We start from the raw sequence: 16,778 nt of genomic DNA, 5'->3' as shown, positions 1-16,778 counted from the left end.
TTCTTTACCGGGTACACCCTGCCTAACATTCCATTCGTGTTTAAACTGGGAAGCTCTTTGCTCGAGCCCTTCAGATTCTCTCAACTGCCACAGTAGCAAACGAAGGAGGTAGGATATCTGTAAATTGGACAGGACCTAAACTGGTTGCCAATCTGGCCCATAACTAGCCACTTTTTTATCCAGACATGCACTCATTTATTCTGATGTTGTGGAGAGATTCAATCTGTGACCAGTGTTCCTAGAAAGTATAGGTTCCTGTTCTGTAGATGATGTGCTCTATACACTTACTGAGCCCAACATGCTTGCTTTTATGCTCCTGTTTGAAGGCACCTGAAGGTCACCAACCAGCTTTTACTTCTTTGAACTCCATTGTTTTTCACAGCTAACTTGGCTAATGAAAGATAAAACAATGTAATCTGTAAAACCCTTCTGATTTTATGAACTTACGTGAAGCCTTTGGAATTTGTTATTATGATAACATTGTTATTCACTTCTTGCTGATAGAAGCATCAAAGCTAAGAATAACTCAGCACTCACTGAAAACTGGATTTGTTTTTCAAAGGGAAGGAAAAATTGATTATACACAGGCTTGCCTGCCATAGCAGGGGACTGGACTCAATCACTTCTAGTCCTGTCTTCCCAAGTGTGCATACAATTGGTCATTTTCTAACAATTAGGGTAGTTTTATGATTTGTCTGTTTCAAAGCAGATTGGTATTAACTCACTTTGATTGCTTCATTCCTCCTCTCATTCACGCAAAATATTAAACTGATTACTGGTTTCAGAGTAACAGCCATGTTAGTCTGTATTCGCAAAAAGAAAAGGAGTACTTGTGGCACCTTAGAGACTAACCAATTTATTTGAGCATAGCTGTAGCTCACGAAAGCTTATGCTCAAATAAATTGGTTAGTCTCTAAGGTGCCACAAGTACTCCTTTTCTTTTTGCGAAACTGATTATTGTGGCCCTTTACAATAATTTATGTAATTATTTGATTAAATTTTTTGAAAATGCTACAGTGATGTGTGAAACTTCTGCAGTAGGGTTCCTCTCCACAAAGTCCCTCTAGTTGTTTGTTTGCTTCCTTGTTTGCTTGTTTTCACAAATAACAGCGGGGTTTGCCAAAGGGATTGATCACTGAGTTTTACAAAACTTTCAGCAAACTTGGGCTGATTTTCAAGACAGCTTGGGCCAGTTTTTGTTTTCAACTGGAAACTGTGCAAAAGTCTTTGGTTTCCCATCATTCTGACCCCAGACCAGGAAAAATTTGATGGTTCCAAATTTGAATATGGTTTGCTCAAACCTGAAACACAGTGATATTCTGGAGGTTCAAACCCCTATGCAAAACTTAACTTGAAAGAGAGGTTCTCTCAAAGTCTTAAGAAACAAAACTGCTGAGATTTGCACAGCTCTAACGTTCAGCCACCACAAATAGTTCTCATGAGGTTGTATTCATGTGCAGGAAACAGTGTAAATATAAGGTTCCATTCTGCAGAAAAGGTCTGTGGGTGTTTGTATTATGTACCCAGTAAAGAGGGGCATAGACCGCATTTTTATTTGGGGGGAAGGGAACATTTTGAGGTCTCACTCGTGAGTTTTTTGAAAACATGAGACTGGCAATACTGCCATAGTGTGTTGAAAAACCTCAGATTAAGTTCACAGCTGAAGAGGCCGGTGCTGGCCCGGCTACCGCTAGCTAGCGAGGGCCACCACTAGCTGCCTGCACTGAGGCAGCTCTTCTAACCACAGGGAGGGGCAGCTTTAGTAGCATGGTCTCATGGATTAAATGGGACAAATCCCTGCTCTGATAGTGACTCCCTCTGTGGCTTTTGTCATGTCACATAGTGCAGAGTTTTCAAATGTGGACACCCAAAGTTAGGCATTTGAATCCAGAATTAAAGACGTGGTGCTTAACTTCAGACACCCAGGTTGAAAGTGTTGGCCTTTAAGCTCTCTGTGCCTCAGTTTCCATATTTGTAAAATAGGACTGTGATAGGACTAAAATAGGTAGTCTGCCCTCTTAAAGGTAGTGGTTGCTAGTAGTCAGCCCACCTGTCACATGGCTTGACCCTTTAAGGTTTGAAAGGGACAATATTTTGAGAGAGAGGGAGGAAGTGGTCCCAGGAATAATTATTGCTTGAGAGAAAATCCCATCACTGTATCTTTAAGGGCCCTGGGGCCAGGAGCCTTGGAGAGAGGGTGGAGGCAAGGCTCCCCTCCCACCCAACCAATTGGGAGTGAGCTGGGAGTAGGGGACCCAATGGTCTCCTCCCTCATAGCAGCGCAGGCACCAGTAGCAGAATCCTGCCTGGTGGATCCTCCTAGCCTGAGGATTAATAAAGGGAAAATGGGCCAGCTGAGGGAGAACCTGGCTCAGGCCCTACATTATCACCCAGCCCCACGGAGGAGAGCTGATATGTCTATGGAGAGGTAATAACTGCCCGAATTACCTGGCTTCAGCAAGAGGGCTGGGGCTCCTGACAGAAGAAGAGACAGAATGACTGTTTCATTGATGTATATATACCCTGTTCTAGGAGAAGAGCTGAGGGGGGTGGGGAAACTGACTCTGGTTCAACGAGAGACAGGGAGACTGGTTAACTCATGACGTGGCTCCAAGGAGGAGAGCTGGGGGACTCCTGTTTTGAGAGAGAGAGAATTGGAAGCATTATTCCAGCCCCAGGAAGGGGGTTGGGAGGCGTGTCTCCTGAACCGGGATGCAGAGCTGAGCACGACTTTTACAGGGACCCAAAGATGGGTGTTTCGGGGCAACTAACAAAGTAAGTCACCCTTCCTAGAAAACTGAATAAGTCATACCCCATGATGGGCGTGTGGGTTTTTGAACCAACCTAAGTCTGGTAATTTATTGAAAACTTCGGGGGTAGGGGGGGTTCTGAGTGCAGTGCACCACCCAGGCTACAAGGAGTCTCACCCCTTGGTAGGGGCTAATGATAAACTTTCCTATCTCTCAAAGGAGAATATTTGCAACAGGTTGTGTTTGGCCCCAATCCTGTAATGTACCACATGTGCTGTGCCTCCATGGAGCCCAAATGAATACTGTTGATTGCGGGATTGGGACCGAAGTTCTAAAACTCATCAGAATGCACACAGAACAAGCTGCCTCCCAATTCTCCAGCAGTGGGATCTGCTTTTGCAGCTGGGGGATAAGGGGTCAGGATTTAAAGACCCCTCTACCCTCCTACAAACACCCCCCCCCCCATGTAAACTGTTGTTACGATAATAATGATCTGGGCCTTGAGCCATCACTTCTGTTGGGCGTGTTATAGTACACACAAAATGCTATGCACTGTCCAAACATAAAACACAGTCTCTAGTCAGAAGAGAGCTAAATCTAAGCCATTTAATAAATGAAGGCTGCGGAAAAGGGATGAAAACATACAAACCCTTCTTGGGCTTTTCCCCTATAAATATCAATGATCCCCAGTTTGTCTAATTTCTTGTAGGTGTCCCAGCAAATATTTGGGGTTTTTTTGGTGAGACGTGATGTGAAGGTGAAGAGGTGTACTGGCCTTGAGGCTCACTTGAGGGAGGATACCTCATGCATAAGGGCTGACTCCATCTCTGACTCCTCAAGGCTTCGTGGAGAGCGCTCTCACTCAGGTCCTGGGCCTTGAGCCATCGCTTTTGTTGGGTGTGGAATCACATGATTCTCCCATTCTCAGACGGGGCCTTAGGCTGCAGACCTCGGGTACTAACTGTAATCACCTCAGCAGGCCTGACTTAAATTCAGCACTGCAGTTCTCTTCTCTCCAGCAGCTTTGCCCAGTGGTTCATAGTGTAAGACTATTAAAACCAAGTATTACATTATTTAGAACCAAAGCGTTTAAGAGAAAAACTGATCTTAACACAATAAACACCCTATATGCTTGCTGGTCCTTCCCTAAGTCTTACCATTCCCCGGAAGCTGGGGAAAGACACCAACTTCTTTCAGCTACCCTGGCAGGACCTGTGTTTCTGTTGTCCAGGTCAGTCCCTCTCATCAGGAAGAGCACACTCAACACGCTCTCTCTGGAGAGTCCTTTTAACTGTTTAATATCCCTCTGATCCCTAGACTCCTACGAAAACAGCTGTGTAACTTCTGGTTGGAACCTGGATGCAGGCTGATGTCCTGTAGTTGCCCCAAACAGTTTATTGGGAGGTTGCTTATTCCTTCCCTGGTCATTTTCCATCAGTCCCCTGCTAAGCTAGATCAGTATGGTCATACAGGGATGTCTAATAACACACTGTACAGTAACTTCATTTTACTAATCAGGGTATCCATAAAATGATTCATACAGTATCCATGAAATGATCAGTGTTCTTGGATTATTATGTAACAACTCCATGTCCACCAGGAGGAGCACTGGGGAAGAAATTGAATAAATTGCTGGAGAAGCAGCCAATGGAAGGGGGTTGGGGGTGTCGAGTTTAATGGCACTGGATGAATGAAGGGGTTGTGATTAGAGATGCGATAAGAGATGAGTGAATAAACAGGGAGGGGACGGATTAATTAAGCTAAAAAGTCATCTCATGATCCTCTCCCCATGGTTACCCAGTTTATTTATGTAGTCTGAGACTGTGTTGTTCATTCACATTAATTCAGAGTTGGGTGTGAGCATAGTGTTCAAGTCAGTCAACTGTTTATTTTTTTCAGTGGTTGGAAAGCTAGGACTTGAGTCAGTAATATTTTTGGTGGCAGGGAGTTGGTGGCAACATGTGTTTCAGTCCTGGTAAAAAATGCTAAAACTGGCCCTATCAGCAAGATCTGGGATAAGCTTTGGCTATGGATGTTTGCCAGGATTAAGGGTTGTTGGGAGAGAGGAGCCTTTAATGCAACTCAGTCTCTTCACTTTTTTTCTTCTGTCCTCTAGAGCTAGTGTACCTGCAAAAGCTATTTTTAAAATGGATTCCAGATGAAAGTGGAATTGGTATTTTTCTCCCCCTCTTGACTCCCCATGCACCAGAGGATAGCTGGGAGCCTCTACCTGCACCAGGAAAATCCCATTAACTCTTCTTTTTCCATTCCTGGTTTCCTGCAGCTCAGGTTTGGGGAGGGGGAGAAGGGAGGTGAGAGAGAATCATCCTCTCTAGCAGCTGCTTGTAATATTACCTCTCTCCGGATCTCAGTTCTTGCTGTCAGTACTGATGCTGATTCTCAGTTCTGGAGCTGAGTGGGCTATCTGTAGCAAACCAATTTATTTGTCAAGGTTAACCCTTTTTCTTAATGATTTTGCTTTTTCTTAATTTACTGCCACTTGTTTGGCAAATGCTTTATGGGAAAATTGAATAAGGAGGGTTGTGAACATGGTTGGGCAAAAAAGCAAGTCAGAATTAATGAAAATATTAGTGACTTTTCTATATGCTCCGAGAGGTCCAGCTGACATCATTACTGTTAGCCATCTTGAGACATATGAGCATAAATAGGAGGCGTACGGTACTGTTAAGCTCTGTGCAAGACCAAGAGCTGGACAAAGTTCTGAGAGATCAAGTTCTGAAGCTGAGGAAATAAGCCAGTTTTGTCACCTGAATAAGGATTAGTCTGCACCACAATTGAACTGTGGGAGTCTGCAGGCTTCTACAGCCATAGCCAGGCAGACTCTTAACTTTGCTGAATTGAACCTCTATAGTTAAGCATTTATATCAAATACCTGGACACAACATTTGGTGAGCAGTGATTCTATTAAATCTTCTATTATATGAACTAGACTTACATACAAAATAGCCTGGTGATTAACTCCTTGGTTGCTGGCAATTTGAATATACACCCAGGCCACAGAGCAGTAAACAGCAATGGAAAATAAGGATATAATTCCATATTCACAGGGACATATTTATGTTGTGGTGACCTACATCCATAGAGAATTGAAGGGATTAATTAGGGATACAGCTAACCCTTTCCGTTTCATTGTGCTACAGGGCAATAGCATATGTTTTTAGGAGTTGGAATTTAACAACACACTTAAAGGGTCTGGATTTAAGTTTACAACTCTAAATAAGTAAGGCTTCAATAATAGCTAGTAAAACTAGGCAGAACCTTGCCTGCATCTTGGAACTTTGGAAAGATCGTCTTTAAAGTTGGGCCAAACACTCTGCCAACATCAACAATCGGAGTTCCGCGAAGTGTCTTTAAAAATTAAATATCCAGTTGTGTGGCTTGGCTGCATGGATTGTTGTTTATTTTGTAATCATTTAATTTGTATAAGTCTTTAGTGTCATACAGAGTGGAAAATGTGAAAACTTAAAACAGCTATCAGCTTGTCATGACTCAAAAAGTTTTGGAAGAAACTTTGTAACAGACTGAAGAGAAAAGAATGAAAACCACGTGTCAGTCTCACTGGCTTACTGTGTGTGTGTGTGTGTGTGTGTGTAAGAAAGAGCAAGGTCAAAATTCCTACAAATTCAGGAGCAGTTTGCTTAATGATCGATTAGGTCCTTTCCTCTCAAGCATGGTGTAAATGTCCAGAAATGCAGAGGCGTGCCACAGTAACGCAGCCCTGCATTCCTTTGACCCAAAGCAGGATCAGATGCCTTTGGAGCAATTGTATGTTTGTTAGACACAGTACTGGCCTTTCCTTGGGGAGCCTCATGGGAGGAGCCTTTGTCAGACGGCTCCAGTTTTATAGTCATTGGCCTTTTGTGTGTTTCAACTTTCAAACAGCCTTCCATTCAGAAGAGAAGCACTTTGGAAATGCAGCACCAAACACAGATTTCTGGAATATTTCTTTGGCTGACTGGGATAAGTTTTTACTTTCAGTGGATTCAGCAGTGGATATAGTTAAGTCAATCGTCCTGTTAAAGTCTGACTTTGAAGTCTGGACTGAAAGGATGGAAGTTTAGAAATTGTTCTGGTAAAGGAATCTGTGCTAAATTGGTGGGCGTGTTTTTGTTTTGTATTTTTGAGCTGAGGATGATTTGGAATGGCAGAGCTGGCTATTATTTCTTGACACTGGTAAGTGTGAATTGTTTGAGAAAAATGGTTATGCAACTAAACTTATATATGGGTTGGTTTTTAAAATAACTTAAAAAAAAAAGCATTTGGGGATCAAAAATGAAAAGTAGTTTGTTTCTGTCCTGCCATGCAAACTCTTTATTTCTCTTTATAAAAGCTGTCACACTTTTTTTGCTGCTTCCACGCTGTTCTCCATTCACTTTTGAAGAGTAACGTGTCTTCAATATTCATATTGAGTGGAATGTTGTCTTTCATATAGCTCTGTACTGAGCTTTTTAAGAGTCTTGAATTAGATGGGGATTAACTATCATTATCGCAAAGTAGCTGAAAAGACTTGGATTTTGTGGATATTGCCATAGAATGTGGTTGGATTCCTTTTAGACTCTCGTATCAGCGTGTGTTTAGCAGTTCAATGGAGACTTAAGGGTTAGTTATATTGCAAAATGAAACTTCTGACTCACGTTTACTATTCATAAATTGGAGACTTTTAAATTCTATAAAAATTACATCACAGCGTGACTAAGAATACTCTGTCCTTCTAAAAAGCTGAAATACAATGAGAGTTATTGTGGCAGTAATGTAGCAAATGCATTATGCTTATTCATCTTGTGCAATCATTTATATTTGTAATATTTCATGCAACTTCTTACTGCTGTTTACAGAGGGCATAGCAAAAATTATTTTAATCTATAATGCTCTTTCAGTACATTTACTTTACAGGCTTTTTTAAACTATACGTAGATACTGACCATGATATGCCACCTTAAATTGTAGTTTTTAATTTGATCATGTTAATATAACATTCCATACAATTAGACTTTCTCTTCTATCTTAATGATTGATTGTGTTTTTTCACATTAATAGGGTAAATTAAGTATAAATATTTGAGAGGGATTCCAGGCCCTAAAGTAATTTATGACTTAACATCACTACCTGCTGAGGGAAATTCTTTATCATGTCAGCATTTCCATAAATACTGCCAGAAAAGTAACGCTTCAGAAAATTACTCTTTGCTATTGGGTGCTCTGATTGGCTGAGTCTGTGATGCCATTGTCTTCCAGTTAGTATGTGGTATTTTGTGATTACTGGCAGGGACTGCAAAATGCAACATAAGTTGAGTTGGGGTTTTCTCTAGAAGATGGAGATCTCCCTTGAGGAAAAATCATTTGAGAAGATTATATTTAGAAACAATTCAGCTTCTATTCAATACAACTGTTGCATTTATCTTCCTTCCATTCTTTGTCACCAAGGATATTTTGCACACAGAGGCAATTTCCTTGTGCCTTGAAGCCACTATGTTGGGTGGAAGCAGCATGGAGCTGTATCCCAGGAGGGATTTCAGGAAGCCTAGTGTTTCAGGCAGGCTTTTTTAAAAGAGCTTCTGAGGAGTCCAGCTACTATGCCAACCATTTGGAAGTTATAGTTTGTGCTGCCCTTTGAGCCAGGCCAACTTTGCTGCTTGTCTCTCCTACCACCTGACTTCCTTTGGGATAGCTAATGTTACAGGTGACACTAATTGTGTTCTTGCACATATGGCAATTGTGCCCAGTCACTGTGCAGAGCTGTAGGCGCTGGGTAGAGGGTTCTTGCTGCCTATCCACTCTCTTCTGCACACTCACACAGGGTCCATGCACATTCTGGTTGAGGATCTTTGTTTCTGAAGAATTCCTCTGCTCTGGCTGCTTATTCCTCATATGAAGGCCTCATAAATTTGTGACATCAGAATTATTTCCACAGAAGCCAGTATTCGTATCCTGGCAAGAATTATGGCTTCTGGTGAATGGTAGAGAAAAGAATAGTTAGAGAAGAAATGTTATGGACAGCTGGCACAGTTTAGGGCAACTGCACCTGTACTTTTCCTTAGCGGTTCAGCAAGGGCACCTATTCCTAGACTTCCGGCTCCCCAGCTGTTGCGTTTCTTGGGTGGAGACCCACATCTCTGTCCCTTCTGACTGGGATATTTCCAGGCTGCACAGTTCCCAGAATTCTCCACTGTATTATTCCCAACAAAAGACAGTCTGCCTAAGCAGGCCTGCTTCACTTCTCTCCTCTCCTCGGAGACCTGACATGGTGTAATTGTTACAGCGCTGTTATCACACAGTTCTTCCAAGCAAGCATATTTTATCCTTAAGATAAAAATGCGACAGAAAAAAATATAGGTTCTTTTATGGTTTTTAATATATGTGTTCTACTAAGTATACCAGAAATTTCTCTCCCACACCCATCTCCACATGGGCTCTGGTCAGTGTCTGTCCTTCCAACCCTTCCCTAAGGAGTGCATTTTCTGGATAGGAATAAAACCCCTGAGCCTGTTTAAAACCAGGCTATTTATCCAAAAACACTTTCTTTGTTAGTCCCTAGAGAATTCAGTTTGAACTAGTATAACTGAAACTCTCCAGGGGGTGGCTTCAAAGGGCTGATAACTGGAGGAATCATATTAGCATACCCCCTTCTCCTAAAGAAGATACATACAATCTCACAATAACTCATAAACAACTGGATATTTAATACAATGGACCCCAAGGTATTGAACTCAGTAAGATTTGTCCAGGATATTGTTATATTTGTCGGAGCAACATATTATATTTGGTTACCCGTATAGGATAAGAATAAAATTAAAGAATTAGTTAACTTAAGTTTAGTTAAGGAAATTTATTTGTATTGTAAAGAAAAGCCTGGACTAGCAAGTACTGTAGAAGGAAGGTCTTAAAAAATAATGAGTTTGATAAAGCCAAAAGGAAAAAAGTGTGGTGAATGTTTGGTTTAAAGAATAACTAATGAGATAAGGTGAAGTTTCTAAAAAGAGGGCCTCTGACCGAGAGAGATGACTGCAGATGGTTAAATCGAAGAGAGAAAATTTGTCTTAAAAAAAGCCAGCACAGCTCTTCCCCAACCCACACACCAGTGTTAAAGCCTGTGTGAACCCAAGTGAAATGGGAAAACTGTTGGACAGTAAGAAGGGGGAGGAAAGGCCTTGGAAGAAAGGAGGTTGTAAATTTTATCTGAATTAAGACCGGAAATAAGGGTGAATAAGCAAATTGGTTTTTAGCTAAAGTCAGTAATTGGCAATAACATCACTTGTTTATTAAAGCGCATAAAAAAGTAAACACTTAAAGGGTTCATTGCTAATACCTGCCTGACCATGTTGGAGCCAGCCAACATGGGTCTAAGCATCCCTGGGTTTAGCCTGTTTGTAAGTGTCTTAATCAAATGCTTATAAATGTTTTGTTACTGTTTGAATGTAGTAAATTGCTTATTATTTAGGCTTTGGGGGCATGTTTAGCGCAACTGCATAAAGTACCTTTTGGCCTTTGAATGTAACTTTAAAAATGGCTAAATTGGTGTTAGGTACTTTCCCAAATTAATATTAATATTTTCAAACATTATTAATAATTCCAACACCTCCATCTGCCCTGCCTCACCCTGACCTCTTATTAGTCCCATTCATCTGTTATGTCTTGTCTGTTTTTACAGCACCTAGCATAATGGGACCCAAACTGGTTGAGGCTTTTAGGCACTACCAGTCCTGTGTGAAGGGAGATGCATGCAGGAGCTGATGGGAGATTTTTCTGTTACATTTGAAGCACCAGTAAATATTTGTTAGCTATTCTAAATGACAGCGTATTTGTTAAAACTTTGGATAATTAAAAGTTATACTGGCTTCATTTTAGTTAATTAGGAAATATAAGCTGTGCTCTACACTTCCGCATTAGGTTACAAAAACCTGACTCAGTATACTAAGGAGAACTACCCTGAGTAGCAGTTGTCCTTCTGCTGTAACACTTAAGAGACTTCTCCTAAGTGTCCTTGAAGGAGGTATTATAGAGGAAGGAGAATGTTATTTGTCCTTCACAGCTGTTGAGTCAGCACTTTTGATTTGTTTATCAGAGTGAGATACTGTCTCCAGGGCTGGCTCTAGGTTTTTTGCTGCCCCAAGCAAAAAATTTGCCGCCCCACGCTCAGGTGGGGCTGGGGCTCGCAGGCGGCGCTGGAAGCGGAGGGAGTGATGTCACCTTCTCCCAGCGCCTGCAGGGGCTTTACCACCTCCCCCGCCCGGCCGCGCAGAGAAGCCCCAATATACTGGGTGGCACAAGGCAGCGCAGCCCCGGCTGCCCGGCAGGACTCGCCCTCTCGTCCCCAGGTGGCAGCTGGGCCCTGGCAGCTCAGCATCCCGGGGCTGGGTCTTCCCCTTCCCGCTGTGGTCAGGGGCGCAGCGCCCTTGCCCCGTCTAAGTGGCGCGGCTCCAAGAGCGCAACTGCCCTGAAAAAAAAGGATGGCTGGAATGCCGCCCCTGGAAATGTGCCACCCCAAGCATGTGCTTGCTTTGCTGGTGCCTAGAGCCAGTCCTGACTGTCTCCTTCTGACACCAGCACAGAATGGCCTGTTCCCTCCTAAGCCTGTTGAATAATCTTTATAGGAATCTCAGAGTGTAATTTTCCTTTTTTTTAAAGAATAAAAGTATTTGGGAGTGTGCAGAGTAATTACAGCAGCTTATCTCACTGTTCTGCCCTCAGTTCAATTTGATATCATCAAGGGAAACTAATTTATGGAGTAAACGTCCAAAGAAAGCAAGAGAAGCTAAAACTCTGCACCTATCCTAGAAGGAGTGAGCCAAGCACTTATTGAAACAGAAGGAACATTAAGCAATCTAGGCAAGTAGTCGGACTAACTTAGATGGGCTACTGGACCTCTTCCCATTATAAAATGTTGCTAATATGTGGTATACTAACAAGACACTTACATAAATTACATAATTAACCCTCACAACAGCCTCGTACATTGGTGAGTACTGTTGCACATATTTTGTACACAGGTAAGCTGGGGCTCAGAGACACTGATTGGCCTAATATCAGTCCTGGTTTAAATATATGGTATTACTATTAACTCAGGGAGTCTTGTATCCCAGCCCCTGTTCTAACCACTAGACAACATTCTCTTCCTATGCCTCTTCTCTAAAAATATGCTGGGCCAACAACACAAACACTGCTCAGTCCTCCCTTTATAAGTATTTTGTGTTACTCTCCAGTATTTTCCCTAATCACTTCAAGCAGGGCTGGATCTACCATATGTGAAAAACAGGCAGTCACACAGGGCTGCATGATATTAAGGGCAGCAATGGGTTATTCAGGTAACTGGAGGATAGCTGGACTTGGACACTTACTGGTTTTATCAGAGAAAACCTGAGCCTCTTATTGACAGGCTGCAAAGGGCGCCGTAGCCAACCCTCCTGAACTGAAAGAACATGAAGTGGAAGGAATAAAGGGGAAAGTATTGATCAGCCTGGAGGATTCTCTCCCCTCCTCCCCATAACCTCCTGACTTCAAGATTTTCAAAAACCTTAGTGTAAAATTGTCGTTTAGGGCATTGATGCCCAACCTTATTACACAGGAGGGCCACATAAAACAAAGCACAGCCTAGTGTGGGCCAAACAGATTCTACATATTTTAATAGGATTTAAAGTCACCTGTGTTGACATATTTTAAGTTCAGCTTGTTTCATATGTATTTAGATAGGTTGTTTCTAGGTACAGTATTGTCTATTTACACACTTATATAAACTAAAATGATGTAAACATGATGACAAAATGCTTATGAATCATCCATTAGTGTATTTTCTTGAAGCAGACCTTATGAAATGCTCTGGTGGGTCACGTGCAGCCCATGGGCCATAGGTTGGGCACCCCTGGTTCAGGATACAGATACTGTGGATAACAATGGGAGACCTGTACATGGATCCAAGACAATATTTAGCCCTAATTTTGTAAGCAAAGCTATAATCATCCCTGATGAGTCAGCTCATCCCTGCTAGCACTCATTGTCACGTGTCAGCAAACCACTTAAGCCTTGCTTTTACCTATTTAAAAAACAAAATTTTACCCGTGTCAAAATCAGCTGCTTTTTTTTTTTTTAATTAAAGCAGGACTTTAGTCTCTCAAATAGAAGAAATATCACATATGCATACCATTATTCACTATTCATTTATATTTAATGCACATCAGGAAAGTGGGGCAAACTTCATCTGAGAGACTCATTAGTGACTTTATGTATGTGCCTCCCTAGCAATGATTTGAAATGCATCTCCTCAAGGCCAAGCAGATACCTTAAGATTAAAACTGTGAAACACGAGAGACCAAGGACACTTGTTGATAGAAGGCTTAGCCGGGTGACATACTGATTGCAAACTGAAAAGGAGTACTTGTGGCACCTTAGAGACTAACCAATGAGCTGTAGCTCACGAAAGCTCATGCTCAAATAAATTGGTTAGTCTCTAAGGTGCCACAAGTACTCCTTTTCTTTTTGCGAATACAGACTAACACGGCTGTTCCTCTGAAACCTGATTGCAAACTGAGTCCTTTGGTCTTTTGACTGAATTTATAGTGTGCTATTTGCAGCTGTTATTAAGCAGCTGGTTGTTAAACTGTGAAGTATTTTTCCTTTGAAAAATATTTCAGTCATGCTAGCCATAAGGAGAATTTGGAAGTAATTTTTAGTAGATCTCTTTAATAGATTCCACTCGACCCAGAACTCAGTCAGTAGAATGAAAAGAGGCCTTACTGATCACCCTATGCAGAGTTTATGCTGAGATAAAGTTGTCCTGAAAGACTTCTTAGTACTGTGGGGGACTTGTGGTGGTGGTGGTAATCTGAAAGGCGTGTATTAGGCTAATATAGCTCTGATTTAAAATAATTTCTGTTGTGGAACTAGATGGAACACTTTTTTGGGTTCCCTCTATTATTAGGCCGGTGTCTAGTAGAGTGGCTTTAGTAATAAACTGCTTCACTACCATCTTTTCTGTTTCAAAATGGGTTTCAAGTTGTACAGTTTGTGACCTGTGTGAAAAGATTTGGGGCACGTCTTCACCGGCAATGTTAAAGCGCTGCCATGACAGCCCTTTAATGTGGCTTGCGTAGTTGCGGCACAGCGCTGGGAGAGAGCTCTCTCTAAAAAACCCCACCTCCACGAGGGGAATAGCTGCCAGCGCAGCTTCCAGCTTGAAACTTGCAGCACTCGGGGGTATTTTTTTCACACCCCCTGAGGGAGAAAGTTGCAGCGCTGTAAAGGGCCACTGTAGACAAACTCTTGGTCTCCTGTTGCGAGGGGGAAAGGTGTCTGTTGTTGTCAGAATCAAAGAGATGCAAATGACTGAATGAGAATGGAAATGTAATCTGCTTCTTACTTCTACAGTTGGTCCTTCCAGGTTATGGCAGATGAAGGTACATCAGCATGGCAAGGTTGGGAAGTTTTCAGAGCCATGACCTGTGCTGTACTTTTCTGTGTATCTACAGAAGACTGTTCGTGACTGTGTTGTCAATAATTATAATAATACTCAACACTTACATAGCTTTTTATACCACAAAGCAGTGTACAATGGTGAGCTAATTAGTTAAACTTGCACACTTCGTGAATACTTAAAGTCCCTTTGAAGGGAGTGTTTCCCAAAAGGGATGATGCTCCACCTTGGGATTGTGCAAAAGATGAGGTGGTGAGGTTGGATGGGGGACCACACACAGACCTCCCAGTTGTTCTCCAGAGGTTCAGCTTTCATTTAAAAAATAAACAAAGCCCTGTTACCATTGCCAAAGCAAACCTTTAAAATGTAAGGCAAGTATAACAAATGAAGACACATAGGCCTGAGTTTCCAAAGAGCCTAAAATACTGGTTCTGAGGTCTGATGACATTAAGCGAGTGAGTTTGTGTTGGGGGGGGCGGGGGGGGTGAGAAAACCTGGATTTGTGCTGGAAATGGCCCAACTTGATTATCATACACATTGTAAGGAGAGTGATCACTTTAGATAAGCTATTACCAGCAGGAGAGTGGGGTGGGAGGAGGTATTTTTTCATGCTTTTTGTGTGTATATAATAAGATCTTCTACACTTTCCACAGTATGCATCCGATGAAGTGAGCTGTAGCTCACGAAAGCTTATGCTCAAATAAATTGGTTAGTCTCTAAGGTGCCACAAGTACTCCTTTTCTTTTTGCGAATACAGACTAACACGGCTGTTACTCTGAAACATTCACTTCAATAGGTGCTAACATGGATACCAATGATGATAGTTTAAATGTCAACAATGTTAACTATACTATTGTACATCAAAGTATGTAAGAAAGGAGAGGAAGTATCATCATATTAAGAAGCTCTGCACCCGCATTTTCCAAAGCATGTTTAAGGATGGGACCTCTAGAACTAACTGAGGGACATAAAGATGTAAATTAAGATGTTTAGTGCTTTAATAGCCCAGCACTTAGCAGGCTTGTAGCAGAGGTGCAGCTGGTTTCACTTTTCTGGATGGGGCTCAGTTTTTAAAAAATTGTAAAACACAGATTTAAGAAATGGCCTATGACCAGCTGCAGAGATGACACTCAAGGTCAAGCTCCATTTTATTAATAAAAAGATATACCCCCTTTTTCAATAAAGGCAATAAAGGCAAAGACACTCTATCAACCGAACTAGAAAACTTTGTAATCTACAACATCTTGGCAAAACATTTCCTTCCAAGAGCTGATCCCTGAAGTGATGTTAACCTGGGATAATGAGGACCTTTGTTCATCTAGCTTTCTACCAATAGTTGCATAAAAGTAATATTACACCTTTCAAAAACAGGCAAATGTGGTAGGTTGTCATTTTGAAATTTAGTTCAGCACAGTGGGTCAGTTCTGTTCTCCTTGGCATCAGTGTAAATTGAGGAACACTCCACTGAAGTTATTGTGGGTTCTCTGTTTACACAACATGAATGGTTTCAGAATGTGACCATAAGTACTATAGGAAATGAAAAGTAGAAGAAAACACTAGCTCAGTAAGGGACGCAATTGTAAGGACTTGAAAAAAATTCTTATGAATCTCAACATAAGGAAATCTTGCCATTTCTAGTGTCAAACACCAGTTTATTTTCCCATGCATTCTTAACATTGTAAGCAAAACTGGCATTGCCTCACTATTATACAGTGAGGCAGTCTTTATGTAGGCCAAAGTTCTGTTGACTTCAAACAGGCATGTGCACACCCAAAGACTAGACGGTTGAGCCATGCACATAGGTGATTTTTTAAAAAAGCTCTTTCCCTGCATTAGGTAATGCACATGGAAACGTATACATAAGGTTGCTATAGACTACCTATGCTAAACAATGTCTCCAGATGTAGGGATTAAAAGCAATTGTAATTCTACAAAGACCTCTAACTGTGTCATTTTTCCATCTCTCTTCTTTTTTATACAGTTCTCTTGTGCCAGGTGATGCCATAAAATTGGCTTCTTCCACTGATTCTTCCAAACAACTGTTAGCTGATTCTCTGCCTTGTGAAAATGCTGCTCCTCTGGGTGCCGCTGAGCTGACTGCAGCAAGGTACAGTAAGGGACACATTACAGTCATGGGGATGAAAAGCAACTGTAAACTTCCTTGTGTCATGGAGGGCACTAGCTAAGAAATAAGTGGCACTGGTTTTGGGATGGGGTGTGTCTAGGGTGGCCAAATGATATGCTGTTTCAGTGCCTCTTCTTGGCAGCCTGTCACTGAAGCTCCTGTAGAATCTATGCCAGAATTTCAAGCTGCCCCCTCAGACAGAATCTGCAAGGAAAGGTGGCATATCCCATCCCCGGGGGAGTAAATCCCCTGGGGCACAGCAGAGGCTGGTGGCACAGGCAAATGCAATTTATATCTTTATTAACTTACACCTTTTTCTCAGCACAAGGTGAGTTGGCCCTTCATGTTTAGACCTTTCCTCCTAATATTTAAATTTGCCAGATTCTTTGCTGGAATGATGCTGATATTAACAAATTTAGTTATTTGCAGTGGATTGGAAATTCCTGTTTTTATTATACGCTGCTTTTTTAGTGATGTGA

The 16,778-nt window shown here is 41.8% G+C and overlaps 1 protein-coding gene across 8 annotated transcripts in view; it reads left to right on the top strand.

The window, feature by feature from the left end:
• Positions 1–16,778, top strand: part of TACC2 (transforming acidic coiled-coil containing protein 2) — a 144,814-nt gene that overhangs the window by 13,326 nt on the left and 114,710 nt on the right. For all 8 annotated transcript variants that reach the window (XM_073354175.2, XM_073354171.2, XM_073354170.2 and 5 more), the window contains exon 3: positions 16,156–16,281. In XM_073354175.2, coding sequence (XP_073210276.1) covers positions 16,156–16,281 — 126 coding nt within the window. The remainder of the gene's footprint in view (positions 1–16,155; positions 16,282–16,778) is intronic.

The sequence above is a fragment of the Lepidochelys kempii genome, chromosome 7 (genome assembly GCF_965140285.1).
Source record: "Lepidochelys kempii isolate rLepKem1 chromosome 7, rLepKem1.hap1, whole genome shotgun sequence".
NCBI lineage: Eukaryota > Metazoa > Chordata > Testudines > Cheloniidae > Lepidochelys > Lepidochelys kempii.
Note: the sequence above shows the minus strand (reverse complement) of the source record. Positions and strands in the feature narration are given on the sequence as shown.